General features: G+C 36.2%; 1 protein-coding gene and 1 pseudogene across 2 annotated transcripts; one reads left to right on the plus strand and one right to left on the minus strand.

Moving 5' to 3' along the window:
* Nucleotides 1-5,156: 5,156 nt before the first annotated feature.
* On the plus strand, nt 5,157-9,909 carry LOC147395241 (uncharacterized). Of its 2 annotated transcripts, none has more exons than XM_086451022.1 (4): nt 5,157-5,475; nt 5,598-5,895; nt 8,260-8,476; nt 8,967-9,909. In XM_086451022.1, exons 2-4 carry the CDS (start codon nt 5,674-5,676, stop codon nt 9,455-9,457), a joined length of 930 nt encoding a protein of 309 aa, XP_086307148.1. In that variant the 5' UTR covers nt 5,157-5,475; nt 5,598-5,673; the 3' UTR covers nt 9,458-9,909. The 2 variants fall into 2 exon arrangements, with proteins under 2 accessions (XP_086307148.1, XP_086307150.1); XM_086451024.1 differs by having other exon boundaries at nt 5,603-5,895.
* A 1,845-nt stretch (nt 9,910-11,754) lies between these two features.
* LOC147395242 (UDP-glucosyltransferase 29 pseudogene) lies at nt 11,755-12,790 on the minus strand (annotated as a pseudogene).
* Between the last annotated feature and the right edge of the window lie 4,689 nt (nt 12,791-17,479).

The raw sequence follows: 17,479 nt of genomic DNA on the forward strand, positions 1-17,479 counted from the left end.
ATTCTAGGATGGGATTTATTTTCTTTCTCTCTTAGGACCCAGTCTTATAAGATTCCCGGGGCAAGTATTGTACTAAAAAATTAGTGGAATCGAGGGTATTAATTATACCAATTAGCTATTAAATTATTAGACCAAACCTTGATGTTTGATTCCTTAATTTGCATGCTTAACACCTAGAAGCTTAGATTAATATTAATTTTGATGACCAATAAAGTGGAAGCTTTAGAGACCTATCACATTACAGTAACATGCCATCATCTTAATAATACAAGTGGGCTGCTTTTCTTTGATAAAAAGCTACACTTAGTTTAATGAAAATTATGTAGTGGAATCTAACTAACAGCATCTTAATCCCAAATAAATAATTTGAAGATAAACTTAAACTAAGAGTGCTACTTTAACCAAGTTAATGACAGTTACGGATAAGTGTTTAGTACACTGGCTTCTATCTAATACAATTATCGTTTGGTAAAAACTTGAAAATATTTTCAATTTATGCAGAAAGTTAAAAATGATCAGAAATAATAAGCTATTTAGATTCATTTTTCAATTTTAATATTTGCAAGAACTTGAAATAATATAATTTTACACGATAATGTGGAAAATATGGATTTTCTCAACGATGATAACAGAATCTTTGATTAAATTAATTATTGACCTAATTTAGCAGGTAAGCATATATGGCAGAAAATAATCAGAGAACTTGCAATCACATAAATCAAGTAACCACGACACACCAAATTTTTATAAGAAAAACCCATTTGGAAAAAAATCACAAAACCTCGTCCAGAACGAATCACTATAGAATTATTAAGTTTACAAAAGCTACCCACACACAAAACGACATACAAACTCAACCCAATCTCTTGACTTCCCGTGACTTGAGATCATTGGCCGTTGGTCACCATTAACAACAAAAAAAGAGATCTAATCTTAATCAAACATTTTAAAGACCTATCGCAATTTAATTAAACTAGCAGTGGGACTATAATATCAATTATTCCTTCGAGTGCTCGACAGTGCCCATCGATGTCGAACAGCCTTATCTATTCGAACACTAAAATCAATTGAGAGAATCATCTCTTGTTTGTTGGTCGTTTGTGTGAAAGAAAGAGAGACAACCGTTGGCATTAGTTGGTGGATTACCAAACATGATTGGGTCCTTAATAATGTTTGATTCCTCATTTGTGGGGTCTCTTCCAACTGGTTTCAAATTAATAATGACCCAAATACTTGGCATCTCGTTCCGATTCTATGGCAATTTGGTTTATTTGAATGAGTGTGCTTCCATTAGTTTTAAATCATAGTTTTAGTTAAGAAATTCATTTAGTTTAGTAATCAAATAAATAAATTGTGAGAAACATTGTCAGGTATATTTTTTATATGAACATGCACATTAATAATTGAAATACAGATTCCATGAAGGTTTTGTTTTGGATCAATGCAGTTCTATTGGCAAAATTATATGTTACATTAGGATCAAACACGTCACATGGAGATCAGTGTTAAAGGGAATGCTTTCGTGCCAAATAGTTATGAGCGGGAGAAAAATGGTATCTCGGGTATACCATGGACATGATATGATCCAACATGGGAAAACATCCAGTGCAACTAGGGGCGGAGCCAAAAATTTTGGTCAGTAGGGGCTCAGTGCTAACGATGGTCGATCAATAGTCATGATTTATTTCAATGAAGATGTGGGGTTCATGACTATAAACAATGATTGACCAATAATCTTCGTAAGAGTAAAAAAAAATTTCACTAAAATCATAGATGTTAGGACTTGTAGGGCATCTTGACTTAGGCTTGATATCTCAAAATTTTATTTTATTCAATATAGAAATTTCAAGATTAAAAAAATATTTTTATGGAGGATGATGGATTTTGAAAAAAAAAAATCAAAAACATTATTTTACATCCCTCCTCCCCCCCACCAAAATAAATAAACTAAATAATAAAAAATTGATTGTTTTATAATAAAAAATTCAAATTTATTTGAATTAATGTAATTGAATCTCCTTCAAATAATTTTTAGATCCAAATTTTGTTATTATGTTAGTAGAGACTGAATAGCGGTTGAAGGTTGAGGGCCCTTTTTTACCTGGTGCATGTGATGTACTAGTGTTGCACGAGACCCAATACTAATCCTTGGACAAGACCATGATCTATTGGTTGGGTAAAGCCAAGATACAAGTCCATTTTATTGTCTATAGGGATACCAGATTTAAAAAAAAAAAAAATTTAATTTTTACTAATCATATATACTTATTTTTAAGTGCATTAAAAACACATACTTGATATTTAAAAAAAAAAAAAAAAAAGGAACAATTTAACCTACAATTTCTCACTTTATAATTGATACCCATGGCGAATTGTTCTCACACTTTAGAAGAATTAACCTAAAATATTTATTTGCTGTTAAAATTGAGAAGGAATGAAAAATACAAATGAACAGTTCTGTTAAAAAGTAAAAGACTTCACAGTTTTAAATCTCGTCTCGTCTATAAATGAAATCGGGTCATCTGAATAAGTTGTTTGAATTTATTGAAGTTGTCTCAATCAATAATAAGATAATGGAGTAACTTTTGAAAAATACATCAGATTTAAGATGACTTGTCAATTTATCTTATTGATGAACGATACAGAATTGTCTCGGTCTCGGACGAGATTTAAAATCATGTTACGCTCTATTTTCATAAGGCCAGTGGGACTCAATTCATAAGAATCGCGTGACACTTTTTTTTTTGGTAATTGGTCTTGAGCTTCTGTCCTTTCTTTTTTGTTGAATTTGACTCTCTCATGGTCATGGGCCTCATGAGATTCGCACTCAAAGTTCCATTGCGCGCGTTAAGGTCAAAAGGTCACCTTGCCGTAAACCCGAAAGTACCGTAGTACCAACAATCAGACCGCTTGTAAGCTTCGAGATCCATAATTCGTCTAGATCTTGTGATAAACTTTAATGTAGATAAAGATGTTCTCGAGCTTTGGGAAGTGGGACCAAAGAAAGACGCCAGCACCGCCACCGTCAATGACCGTTATTTTCTCTCCTTTTCGATTCCTAACAAACTTGGTCTGCAAGGCAAAAACTTAACGTATATTATATAATTCCCGTTATACCCTTAATGAATCATAACTCACAATGTATTTTTTTCCTTTTATTTGAACCATATACTTTAAACAGTTGGCTCTACTTTTTTAGAAAATTCCAGCTAAGCTATTAAATGAACATCAAACTGCCAGGTGTCCACTGAATTTTTTTTCCTTCTTGGACACAAATATTTGTTCTCAAGTGTTTGAGATTTTGGTCCAATATGATATTTCAACTTCTACCCATTGGGTAATATAAATCTCCTTTGAATTTGACCACTAGACTAACTTTTAGCGTTTAGAATGGTACGCATTTTATAAGGTAACAATAAATAATGGTTTCTAATTTTGTAATTGTTTGTTGGATCCATTTGTCAATTATGGATGATTATAATTATAAGAGATCAAATCTTTGTCTCGGCTATTGTAGTACATTTATCATCCAAGACGTAATGGACATGATGACTTAACATTATCCTCACATTCCTTTGGTTTATCATCGATAGACGGTGACAACTAAACACGAGTATTATGCTTGTTACGGGACTTAACCCAACACTTTACAGCACGATCTGACAACAACCATGCACCACCTGTATCCGTGGAAGGATTAGTAATCCTTTTTAGAAATCAAATGGACTTCTATCTTTTTTATTTATTTTTCCTTTTCTTTTATAAATACAAATCAATATATTCTATTTTTAATTTAAAGATAAGAAGAATGAAACTTGAAAAAAAGGGTTAATTTTACTTAAGTTATTATGTGATTCAGATATTGAAAAAATCTAATTTGGACATCAGAATTTTTTTGAAAAATATCACACCAATACTCAAAATTAGAAAAGTGAAGAATTGATTATGTTAAGGATCCCAAAGGATAGTGTTCAAGGAAAAATCCCCTTAGGGTATGTTTGATTGCACATGGAAAATAAGGTGGAAAATCAATTTCCATGGAAAATGACAATTTTCAAGTGTTTGATTGCACATGAAAATGGAATTCATTTTCCACCCCATTCAAAAAGTCCACTAAATCATGGATTTCACTTTCCCACCCATATGGGTGGGAAAATGAAATCCACCCATGTTTTCCATCATCAATTATTCCCTACCACCACCATTACACTAACCTTGTCGTCGTCGTCACCATCGCCGTCGCCGTCGACTCCGTCTCCGACCACCTTCTCTCTCTCTCTTCTTATTTTTCTTCTTCTCCATCCCTCACCTCCTCCGCCACCACCACCACCAAGTTCTCTTCCCATTTTCCTCACTTACCTTCATCGTCACCGCCGCCACCGTCGTCGCTGCCGCCACCGCCTTCACCATCGTCGTTGTAGCAGCCACCGTCGCCCTCGTCGTCGTCACATCCTCCTTCTCCTCTTCTTATTTTTTCTCATATTTTTTTCATGATTTTATCTAAGTGAAATCAAACAATGGAATTTGATTTTCCAACCCTACCTATTTTCCACAACTAATTTTTCATGGATTTCAAATTCCATGGAAAGTGACTTTCCATGCAATCAAACATACCCTTATATTTCACCTACTAAGTGTTGGACATTGATGAAAAATTTGACCCATATTCATGTGTGAGCAAACTTAGGAACATATGGATGAGGTGTTTTACTACTAAGATACCATCATTAACATCTAAATAAATGTCTGTGTACTACTAGCACGTGTTACACAACGTTAAATTAATTGAAATATTAATAGTGGAAAAAGAAGACTTTCTAAGTCAAAATAATCCCTCGTAGACTACCAAATAAAAATGATGAAAGTTTCTCTTGAAATTTTCAAAAAAAAAAAAAAAATTTGATCTTCAGTTACATCCCATCAAAGCTGTAGGGCCCACTGAAGATAATGTATCTCGTCTTATGAGATCATTATCTCTCTTATTACTGCATGAAATTTGAATTTCTAACTAACTTCTGATATCGAATGAACCTGATTTTCCGTCCAGATTCAAATATTTATCCATTTTTAACATAAGGGTAAAATGGTCATTTACTCATTTTCAAGTCTTATTAAAAGAGTCTCGTTCACCATTCCCTTCGTCTTTCATCCTTTGGGTTGCAGCGGGCCTTTTTTTTCTTCCTTCTCAATCTCACACCATTTGGAGAAAAAAACAATCTAAATTACGATACACGGAAGAAAACTAGGGTTAGGGTTCATTGTTCTTTCTGTTTCTGATCTTCTATTTTCGATCCATGAATTGGGAAAATGAAGGATTCTGAGTTTTCTCGCAGTTTTAATTACTGATTCTCTCCAACAAAATCTTATTGATTTTATTGTGGAATTCTCCTCGATTCAAACTAGGGTTTCATTTTATGGTTTGGGATTTTGCGTATGGGGCTTTTTTCTGATTCAAAGAAAGCTTTCTGTTTCCAGGTTATCACCCTGTTTTCCTTAAAAAGATGATATTTTTATCATGAGTTTCGCATTTCCCTTTTTATTTTGGAGGAATTAGGGTTTGATCGAGGAATAATTGCTGAATTCTGTTGGTGTAATAGAACAGTAGAGTTAAAGCTGGGAACTTGGGGGTTAGAACCGAGGGCCGCCGCTGTGCCGGCCCGTGATGTCGGAGGGATGGATTGCCGCATCTCGGCAGCGGCAGGGGATCTGTGGCTTAGACGGATTGGTGGTCAATTTGTGGGTCAGATCGGTGGTTTCAGCCATGAAAGCGAGCATGACTTGGCGGTCATGGTTAGCGATTTCATGGAGAATGGTAGCGGTGGGGCTGATTCGAGGTATAGCAGTGACAGCGATTCTGGGTTATCTGATCTCGCCAATCTTGCTGAGAAGATTACGGTTAGTCTCTTTTCTAGGTGTTATTTTCTTCTGTTTTATGGAAATGTTGAACTTTTTTGTTTCAATTTTTGTTTGTTTCACAGTGAAGATCTAACATTGCAGTTGTTGTTTGAATGTACTAGTTTTAATTTTGAATTACCCTTATCTTAATTTCTGATTCTAATTCAGAGTTTATTATCTTATAATTCCAATTGTTTTGTCAACTTCAATTATTTTTAGGCCAGTGTTCCCATCTATATGACGGATGACAGCAAAAAACGTTCAATTATTTTCGTTCACTTCCCAAGAAAATAATGCAAATTAAGAAAGAATTAAGGGATCCTCTATCATCATGGACATGCAATAGTTACATGTGAATGATCCTAATTCCTAACGTACAGGCTCTTTTTAGGTCTTCTTTCCTTTTATTGGAAGGTTTTTTGATTGCTTTGTTATAATTAATTAGACTTAATCTGAAGTTTTTTGCTATTTTGTATGTGATGTTACATTATCTACTTATAGTTTTAGAAAGGATCATGAAACATAAGGAAACATTTAGAACTCTTGGTACCACAGTAATCTTTTTATTTCCTGTTCACATGGCTAATTCTTTGGGAAATTCCGAAGTTCTGCTTAAATGTGAATCATCATATACACCAAGATCTTTTTTCATTGAATTTGAGCCTTTTTTTTTTGTTTTTTTTGGCGAATGTAAAGGTTTGCTAGCTTGGATCCGTATCTTGGCCTTTGGGTTGAAGAACCAAAATTGGAAAATGCTGAAGTAACATTGAAATTGACATCGTTTCGCACATTGCTGACGTGGATGCGTGTACAGAACCATAGATTCTTTTCATTGAGTTACGAGTGAGAAGCATCTATGATTCTGTGCACGCCAATGTGTGAAACATGTCAGTTTCAATGTCACTCCAACATGACTCACCAAAATTATATGGGTAGTTTTTTATTTTATTTTAAAGTAAATGGTAATTTGGAATTATTTGTAATAATGCAAGGTTGTCAAATACGGGGCGTGTACAGTTGAGTAGGCATTCCTACCCCTAAAAAAGAGATTACCTATGGTATTATTTGGTTTTTATCTGTTCTCTTGGTAGCATAATAGTAGATTTAAAAATTGAATGTGTACAATTTTTTGTAAAAATGATCTGAAACAGCAACTTAAAGATAATTGGAATATTTGTATCATTAATTGACAACCCTTATATTAGATCCATTTAATTTTAGTTGTCATTAACCGTTATTTGTAGAAGGATTATTAATTGCTTGGCTCCACAAGTGTTTGAAGACACATGAAATTGAAAAATATGTAACAGAACCCATTTTTAGTATATGTAATAACTTACATCCTGTGTCTTTTTCATGGTATGGCATATTTAAGTTCTTGTCTCTTGGTTGGAGACCGTGACAAAAAATGCAAGCTGTAGCCCTATAAATAGTTCTCATAGGGGGTGTTAGATTTATAATAGATACATGTAGCTGACGATTGAAGGAGGCGATTGAAAATTTAATGGTCATCCATCCGGGTTAATGAATCGTTTTATTCCTTTCACGTAAAGATATACATAAGTTCCTTCTGTGCCCATGTGGCATACTTTTCCTATTTGGAAATGAGTTGCGATCCAGAGGGGTGTTCCGTTCCTACAGCAATATGCGGCGTCTACGTGGCACATTTTAATTGGGGATTAAATACCTAGGGCTGTGTTCTAATTAGTAAACGGCCTGGTTAGGTGCCTATGCGTTTTAAACTCAAATCAAAACCTTCCTCATAGGCACTGTTCCTATTCTATAGGAACTGGACACCTTACTTGATCCTGAGCCTTTTGAAATTAGACGGGGAAAGTCTAGTGTGATATTCACGTGATCAATCATTTTTGGTTTTAGAATAGGGACAATATTACCCTTTTTTTAGGGGTAGAGATTAGTATAGAGATTAGCATAAATATTAGTTAAGTATTATATGCAATTTATTTCTGGTTCTCCATATTAATTCTATTGAGTCGTTTAATTGCATCAAGGGCCATACCCTCTGTTAATGCATTTCTTCAAATTCTTTCTCACTGTCTTGATACATCAGTCTTTTCGGCCTTCCCTCCTTTTTTTTAGTCTTTGACTTGCAACAATGTGATCCTTCAGTACGTATGACCTGTTCAAGTGTGCATCAAAAGGTTTACATATAATTCAAGGCATGTGATAGGTTTATTAATGGTAGACATGCACATGGGGTGTGATGGATTCAACTTACAGTTCATCTTGATTCAGCTCCTTTGCTTGTGACCTTCCATTTATGGACCTGATTCTCATTGAATTATAATTTTGGGTTTCTAATTGATCTCATTTTACTAATATCTGTTATTTTTCACATTGCAGTATTATAAGCACACAGTTGATCAGTTCGAGAGCCAATTGTTGTCAGCAGTTCATTCGCTAGTACTTTCTATCAATGAGGCAGACATTCATTATGTCAATTGTAGTCCATGCAATGCCAGCTGCATAAGGTTTTTACTGGTAAAACTCCTGAGATGTTCTGGTTATGATGCAGCTGTATGTGCATCCAAGTGGCAGACTTGTGGGAAGGTCCCTGGAGGTATCCCCACAAATCCATCAATTTTTTTTGGCTAGATTTCTATTTTTTGTGGCCTAGGATTTTATGAGCCTAATCATAATTTTAAACAAATACTGGAATTGTTTGAATCAGTGTTATAATGTTGAGATTATAATTTGAGCCAAACCTTTGCAATGTTTGAAGAGTGATTTTTAGTCTTTAATTGGGGTGTAATAGGTGAAAGTTGGGGTGTCAATAGGAGCTCTCTTCTCTGGATCTGCCAAACAATTTATGGCATTTTATAGAATGTCAATGATCAGTTGTGAGGATCACTTGTTTGGGTCAATTTTGAAATACATCTCTTAGGCTGTTCCCACATAGTGGTGGTGTTGAACGCATCCCTGCATTGGACCACCACCATGTATTGCTCCGACACTGAGAATGGCCCCTAGGTTACTTTTCTTGATGTTGAAGAAGAAATTTTAGCTGCTACTAGATCAATCAATTCTGACATTTCTTTTTTATTATGAAGGTGATCATGAATATATCGATGTGGTAACTCACTGCGATGGTGGGAACTCTGAACGCTTTATCATTGATATCGACTTCCGAAGCCATTTTGAAATAGCAAGAGCAGTAGAGTCTTACGACGCAGTATTGAATTCTCTTCCAGTGGTTTACGTGGGTTCTCTTTCCAAGCTGAATCAGTTCCTTCAAGTTATGGCCGAAGCTGCAAGATCTTCTCTCAAGCAAAACTCCATGCCTCTCCCTCCTTGGAGGTCGTTTGCGTATTTGCAAGCCAAGTGGCATTCCACCTACAAGAGGAGAACCAATCCAGATGACAAGAGGATCCCTGACACTAGCATGTCTGATCACAAACAGTGTATTGGACATTTGTGGAGGTTAAAATCTTCTCTTCAATCTGAAATCGAATCAGAACGGCCACTGAAACCCATAAACAATGATAATAATCGGAGGGTGAAGCTCGAAAGACGTAGACATGCCTCGTTTAGGGCCCTATGAATATAGATTTACAGAAATTTACAGGAAAAAAAAATCAATTTGACAAATAAGTGCACTATATCAGAGGCTTCTTTTCAGCAAGATTATTATTTTTTTCTTTCGGATACAAAATAAAGTAATAAACCAGAACCAGAGCATGGACGGATGGATTCGCATGGTCAACAACAACAATAATAGTGACATGCCATATTTTTGTGGAGACATTTTCAAGTTACATTTGGGAGTTTTGCATTTCTCTTCGATTTATCTGCAGCAGCAAGGAGTTCCAGGTTAAAACCAATTGGTACTTGCTTGTACATGATGCTTCATTTTCATAGTTTGTATTTTTTTTTTCTTGCTTTTATTTAGTGTGACATCCTTGCCTCATATTTCATGGGCATAGGAAATTTTTGATTTTTGATTTTTTAATATGTTGTTTTCCTCATGAATTTCAATTGCTTTACTTCTTTTTTTTTTCTCGAGCAGATGCATAAGTTTGCTGCTAGGTTGATTGTAATTCTTTTCTGATTATAGCATTAAATTGATGATCATAACAGTTTCTTTTTTGTCACGTGTTCTTTTTTTAATTCATATATATTATTATTATTTAAAAAGTTATTTATTAAATTTTGTTGTTTGAGAGAACAAATCCATTACTTCTGATGGAAAAGCAATTCAAAGAAACACAAGATGATATTACAAATCATCTGCTATGGAGTAATATATCACTAGTACTCTATTAGTCATGGTAGTTGGTAATTATGATCCTTATTTGATGAGAGCGCTCTGTATCAATGCAATATGTGGTGCACTCTGTATCAATGCAATATGTCGTAGTTGGTAATTATGATCCTTATTTGATGAGAGCGCCTAGTATCAATGCAATATGTGAAGACAGTCAAAATTTGGTGGGCCTGTGGGGTCCATTCAAATTTGACGTATCTAGAAGCTTTGAATATTTTTCATGAATCAGCTCATTCCGAAACTTCTAACCCACATCAAAAGTGATATACAAATTAAAGGTAAAAAATCAATGATCCACAATTCTTCAATTTGTAAATCACTTTTGACGGGGTTAGAAATTTCATAATGGGCTGATTTTTTATGACAATGATCTCAATGGTGAGGAGATCATCCTCATCAGCTCATTCTGAAACTTCTAACCCATATAAGATAAAACGTTGGCTGTTGAACATGACCACATATATGTAGATGGATTTTGTTGATGTGATCATTGATGATAAGCAATCAATGATTTAAAACAATGGTGGTGTGTCAAGTAAAAAACTGTGCATCAAAAGTTAAGTTCTTTGTATTATATATCACGGTAGAATATGAAATTCAAACTCTTAAATCTGCTTTTTGATAGAATCCGTGGTTTTTCACCATTCCTCATGAAAAAATGAAAAGAAAAGATAATGTAATAAAAAAGAGAGGAAGAATCTCTTGATTTAGTTGGATGAGAAGCTCTTCATAAGAAAAAATAATCAAAGGCTCACTAAAACATCACTAACATGAAGGCCAAATCCTACTCGTCACTGATGTCAAGTTGGCTCGTTCAAGTCATCTTTCCCCAAAGAGTCAAGCTATTTAAATAAATTTAAATTTATTTAATATTAGTAGGTGGCATGTGCGTTTGATTTAAATTTATTAAATACTAGTAGGTGGCATGTGTAAATGCACATGTATTATATTTTTGTAAGTATATATTAAATTTTTTTAAAATAATTTTATATCATATATTTATTATTACATATACTATATACATATATATATATATATATTAATTTAAAATAATTAAGGCATTTGTGTACGTAACATAATAAAAATGATACTTTTGAAATTTTAGAAAATTAAAAACTAAGGGTCTATATGATAATGTTGTCAGCTTTTATGATAAGAAAAAGTTACGACTGAAAAAAAAAAAAAAAACTTGTTTGACAGACTTATCTTATTATAAGAAGGATTAATAGATGCTCGGTCATGGAATCTACCTTTTATATAAGATAGAAGATTTAAATTTTATTAATTATTATATATCAAAAATAAAAATCCCAATTGACTCAGATCATGGACAAGTCAATTGATGGGGGAACATGATTGGTTTAGCCAAACTCAATTGTTAGGCTTAATCGTCCCATTGTCGAAATAAAAGATGGAAGTAAAAGAAAAAATGAGGCTAAACTAATTTCATGCAATCTTTGAATATGGTTCTTGAAGTTGAGATCAGACCTTTTCCTCCTTAACCTATCTACCCTTCTTAGACCTTAGGGCAATTTCTATTTCTGATTCTTGGTAAGAGTCGCTTCTCAAATCACTTATCTTCTCTCACAAAGTTGAAGCATCTTCTCAACCAACACATCTATCTCTTCCTCTCCTTTCCTCATCTTCTTACTTGTCTCTTTTGCCCTCCTCCTCCTCACCTCCTCTCCTTCCTTCTCTACCACCACTTCTTTAATCACCTTTGCAATCTCCTTTCTTTCAAATTTCTCATATCCATCCTTGTTCTCTCTCTCTTAACCTCCACACCTACACCAAGCTCCACCACCAACCTAGCATTTATAGGTTGGTCAATATGCATTGGCATAGCTATAAAAGGAACACCAAACTTCATTCCCTCCATCACTGAACTCCATCCACAGTGACTCACAAACCCACCAATGCTACAATGACTAAGTATCTTCCCTTGTGGGGCCCAATCCTCTACGACCAATCCCCTCTCTCCAACTCTGTAGAAAGCCTAGTGGTAATACTTCATCAATCCTAATTTTATCTCCCTCTGGAAACCTTATAACCCATATGAAGTTAACCTTACTAAGCTCTAATCCATGACCCATCTCTTCTTCTATCTTCTCCTTTGACATGAAGTACTCACTACCAAATGAAACAAACACAACTGAAGAAACAGCTTTCTTTCCAAGTCAATCAATTATAAACTCTGATTCCTTGTCATCTTCTATGGGCTCTTGAGCAAGAGGTCCTACAAGTAGAATCTCCTTCCCCAATAAAAAAGAGAGATAGTCTATGTATTTATCTTCAATCTCTCTATAAGTCTTGATCAAGATGATGCTCGAAGATTGATCCATGGACTGAATGTACCGATCTTTGTTCACTGTGTCATTCGTACAAGAATTAAGCAACTCGGAAATCTTTTTATCTTCATTTTCGAGAATATATATCTTTGAAAATGGAAATTCCACACCAGGATTCTTGCAGATGTGATAGAAATAGCTAGAAGCAGCAGCACCTATAGTAAGGAAATTGATGGCTGGGATATTTAAGACAGCAAGCAATTTCATGTATCCATGGTTGGCTAAAATCATAAATTAGCAAATCTGGTTTTAGAGTGGTCATGTGGTTTGAGAAGGATGGTTTTATTAGGAAAGCAGATTTCTGACATAAATTGAATCCCTTGATTTATGCTTAATATTAGGAAAGCAGATTCCTCACATTAATGGAATCTCTTGATTTATGCTTATTAGGAAATTACCCACATATGTTTAGCCTTGAATTGTGGTTCTGTATACCAACCATGGCTTGATCTACTTGCATAAATATTACACAATATCAATGGAAAAGTTACTGGTTGCATCATCATATTATACTTCTCTTTATGGTATCAGAGCCTGGCTTAAACAAGCATTATTTTTTTATCTGTTCTTCTTCTTCCCTTCTTCTTCTTCCTCTTCTTCTTCCTCACTTCTATCAAAATGTTTGAAGAAAATACTGGAACCAGTCAAACAAATCTCACTGTTTCAAATTCCCTTAACCTTGAAAATAGTTTGATTTCCATAAACTCTGCTGCCCAAGCCCCTCTCAAACTTAATCCAGAGAATTATATCTCTTGGAACACACAATGGTATTCGCTTCTCATCGGTTATGACCTCTTCGACTATGTCGATGGCACTATTTCTTGTCCTCCTTCAACAATCAAAGAAAACACCAAAGAAACCATCAACCCCAATCACACCTTCTGGATCCGACAAGATCATCTCCTTAGAAGTGCTCTTGTTGCTTCCCTCTCTGCACAAGTTATACCGTTTGTGGCCTCTACAAAATCTTCAAGCGATATCTGGTCCAAACTTGAAACCATGTACGCCAAGCCGACTCGTGGACGTATCATGAGCATCTGTGACACACTAAGCAAGACAACCAAAGGCACCACCAGCATCTCTGCCTACATGCAAAATATCAAGACTCTTGTTGATTCCATGGCAACTGCCGGTGTACCACTGGATGATGATGAGATTGTTTTCCACGTTCTCAATGGCCTTGGGACTGATTACAAGGAAATAGATGCTGCCATTCGTGCACGTGACACCGTTATTTCCTTTGAAGAGTTACACAATAAGCTTAGCGATTATGAGGCTTATCTCAAACGAGAATCTCAAACTGATGTTGTTCCCATTACTGCCAACTTTGCCAACAAATCGGGCTCCCACAACCGAAGCAACCACCATCAAAATAGGCAAGGCAAAAATGACAATTACTTCGGTGGCAATCAACAACAACGTCACGGCCAAGGTCAAAATTACCAACACAAAAATGGTAATAATTCTACTCACAATTTCAACAAAGTTGTGTGCCAATTTTGTGATAAGCCAGGACATGTTGCAAAGAACTGTCGTAGACTCCCTAGTGCTATGCCGTGGATGTCTCAACCATCCTACCCGTCGTATTCACCAAATTTTGCTGCACAGCCGCGCCCTTCCTTTGCTCCGCCTCGTGCTCATTTTGTCGCTCAACCCTCTCAATCCGCTCCTAGTTGGCTCTTTGATTCAGGTGCTTCACATCATGTGACCTCTGATCTTAATAATCTATCTCTTCACTCGGAGTATGAAGGTCACGATGACATTATGATTGGTGATGGTAAAACTCTCAAAATTACTCACACTGGCACCACCAACCTCTCTTCCTCCTCTAAGCCTATTTTCCTTTATGATGTTCTTTGTGTTCCCACCATGAAAAAGAATTTAATTTCTGTTTCAAAATTTTGTTCCACCAACAATGTTTCCATTGAATTCTTACCCTCTTCGTTTGTGGTGAAGGATCTTCATACGGGGGCACGTCTAATGGAAGGAATGAATAAAGATGGCGTTTATGAGTGGCCTACCAATGCACCGACCTCATCTTCTCCAATTCTTGCTCTTGCTACTGTTTAAGCGAGTCTTCAAGCTTGGCATAATCGCCTTGGTCACCCATCTTCAAAAATTTTGAGTCATGTTATTCGTACGTCTAATTTACCTTTATCATCTTCTGTTCGTCATTTTGAGTCATGTAATTCCTGCAAGTGTAATAAAATGCACAAGATTCCTTTTTCAGTTTCATCTCTTCGTAGTAAATCTCCGCTTGAATTGGTTTATTCTGATGTATGGGGACCCTCTCCAATCCTATCTCATGATGGTTTCAAGTATTATCTTTTATTTGTTGATCATTTTACGAAATACATCTGGCTTTATCCCATGAAACAGAAATCTGAAGTTTCTGTTATCTTTCCAAAATTCAAAGCTATTGTGGAGAAATATTTTCAACGACCATTAATTTCATTTTATTCTGACAATGGAGGGGAATTTCTCAAACTGAAAGCTTTCTTTGAGACCAATGGTATTTCCCATTTTCTTACACCTCCGCACACTCCTGAACATAATGGGACTGCAGAGCGTCGACATCGACACATTGTCCAAACAGGTTTAACCATGCTCAGTCAAGCCAACCTACCACTCCACTTTTGGTCTCATGCCTTTCTTACAGCTGCCTACCTCATCAATCGAATGCCTACACCAATTCTATATATGCTTTCTCCTTTCAAAAAGTTGTTTGGGACCTCACCTAATTATGGCAAGCTTCGAGTATTTGGGTGTCTTTGTTATCCTTGGCTTAAACCATATACACATAATAAATTAGAGGCTCGATCAATGCCGTGTATCTTTCTTGGATATTCTTCCACTCAAAGTGCATTTAAATGCTTTGATCCCTTTACCAAAAGAATCTTTGTGTCACGACATGTTGACTTCGTCGAATCCACCTTCCCTAACAAGTCTCTTGATACCCTTTTACCTAGAAATTCATCTAAATGTCTTTCACATTGGTTACCTGCTATCCATGATCCAACCCATACATCCTCTTCTATTCAAAATCCCACATTTTCCTCAACCACCCATCTGGTAACTCCTTCCCATAAAAATATCTCACCAATCTCTCACCCTCCATGTGATAATTCCTCATTAATTCCTAGTGATCAAATCCCCTCAAACACTCAACAAAATTCTCTACCTTCCATGGTGCATGGTCAGTTGTTAATGCCCTCTTCATTTTGTTCCTCTATTGACAAGTCTCTACATGAAGATTTCATACCACAAACGGAGCCGCCCTCTCCACCTTTAATTTCATCACCTACTGTTAACCAACAACCACTACCCTCGCCACCCATTACAAGATCCAAAAATAATATTTTCAAGCCTAACCCGCGTTTCTTCACAGCTGTCAAACTCATCAATGACCCTCTCTTTGAGCCCACCTCACCCACTCAAGCTCTTAAATACCCGCAATGGCGTGCAGCAATGTCCGATGAATACAATGCTCTTATTCGAAATGGTACTTGGCTACTTGTTCCTCCTGCACCCAATCAAAACCTTGTGGGATGCAAATGGGTGTTTCGAATAAAAAAGCACCCTGATGGCTCTATTGACCGTTATAAGGCTCGTCTAGTAGCGAAGGGTTTTCATCAACGACCAGGTTTGGACTATACTGAAACATTTAGTCCGGTTGTCAAACACACAACAGTTCGCATTGTTCTTTGTCTTGCCGTTTCTTCTGGTTGGTCCTTGCGTCAACTTGATGTTAACAATGCCTTCCTTCATGGCCATTTGACCGAGGATGTTTTCATGCAACAACCACCAGGTTTCATTGATGCCAGCAATCCATCTTTTGTGTGCAAGCTTCACAAGGCTCTTTATGGTCTTAAGCAAGCACCTCGTGCTTGGTATAATGAACTACGTTGTTATCTCTTATCTCTTGGGTTCTCTAACTCTCAATCTGATAATTCGTTGTTTATATACTCACATGGGGATGTTATGCTATTACTCCTTGTTTATGTTGACGATCTTATTCTCACCGGAAATTCTCAAGTGCTGATTAACAAGGTTGTGCAGCAACTTGGTGACAGGTTCTCTATCAAAGATTTGGGTGCTTTAAGCTATTTTCTTTGCGTTGAGGTCACCTCTACCGCAACGGGGCTCTTTCTCTCCCAACAAAAGTACATTCGTAATTTACTTGATCGTACCAAAATGCTTGATGCTAATGATGTGCAAACTCCTATCTCTACAACAACTACTCTTTCTTTGGTAGATGGTTCTAATCTGGCAGATGCCACTGAGTATCGTCATGTCGTTGGTAGCTTACAATACTTGTCATTTACACGACCAGATATTGCCTATGCAGTCAACAAATTGTCTCAATTCATGCACAAGCCGACAACAAATCATTGGAGTACAGTTAAACGAGTTTTACGATATCTAAAGGGCACAATGCATCATGGTTTATTCCTTCACAAGAACTCCCCTACCATTCTACATGCTTTTTCCGATGCTGATTGGGCGGGTAACAAGGATGATCGCACCTCCACTAGTGCCTATGTTGTTTTTCTTGGTAAAAATCCTATCTCTTGGAGTTCAAAGAAACAACGATCTGTTGCACGCTCCTCAACTGAAGCTAAGTACCGGTCTGTTGGATCTACCACAGCTGAAATATGTTGGATCCAATCTCTTCTTCATGAACTTCAAATCCCTTCCAAGCAGCCACCGGTTATCTATTGTGACAATGTTGGTACTACTTATTTATGTGCAAATCCGGTCTTTCATTCTTGCATGAAGCACATAGCTATTGACTTCCATTTTGTTCGTGATAAGGTGCAGAATGGTGATCTTCGTGTTACTCATGTCCCTTCTAATGACCAACTGGCTGATGGACTTACTAAACCTCTCTCTCGACAACGCTTTCATTCTCTTCAATCCAAGATTGGTGTCTCTAACGGGAGCACCATCT

Source organism: Akebia trifoliata, chromosome 8 (genome assembly GCF_017979445.1).
Source record: "Akebia trifoliata isolate Shusen 1 chromosome 8, ASM1797944v1, whole genome shotgun sequence".
Classification (NCBI taxonomy): domain Eukaryota; kingdom Viridiplantae; phylum Streptophyta; class Magnoliopsida; order Ranunculales; family Lardizabalaceae; genus Akebia; species Akebia trifoliata.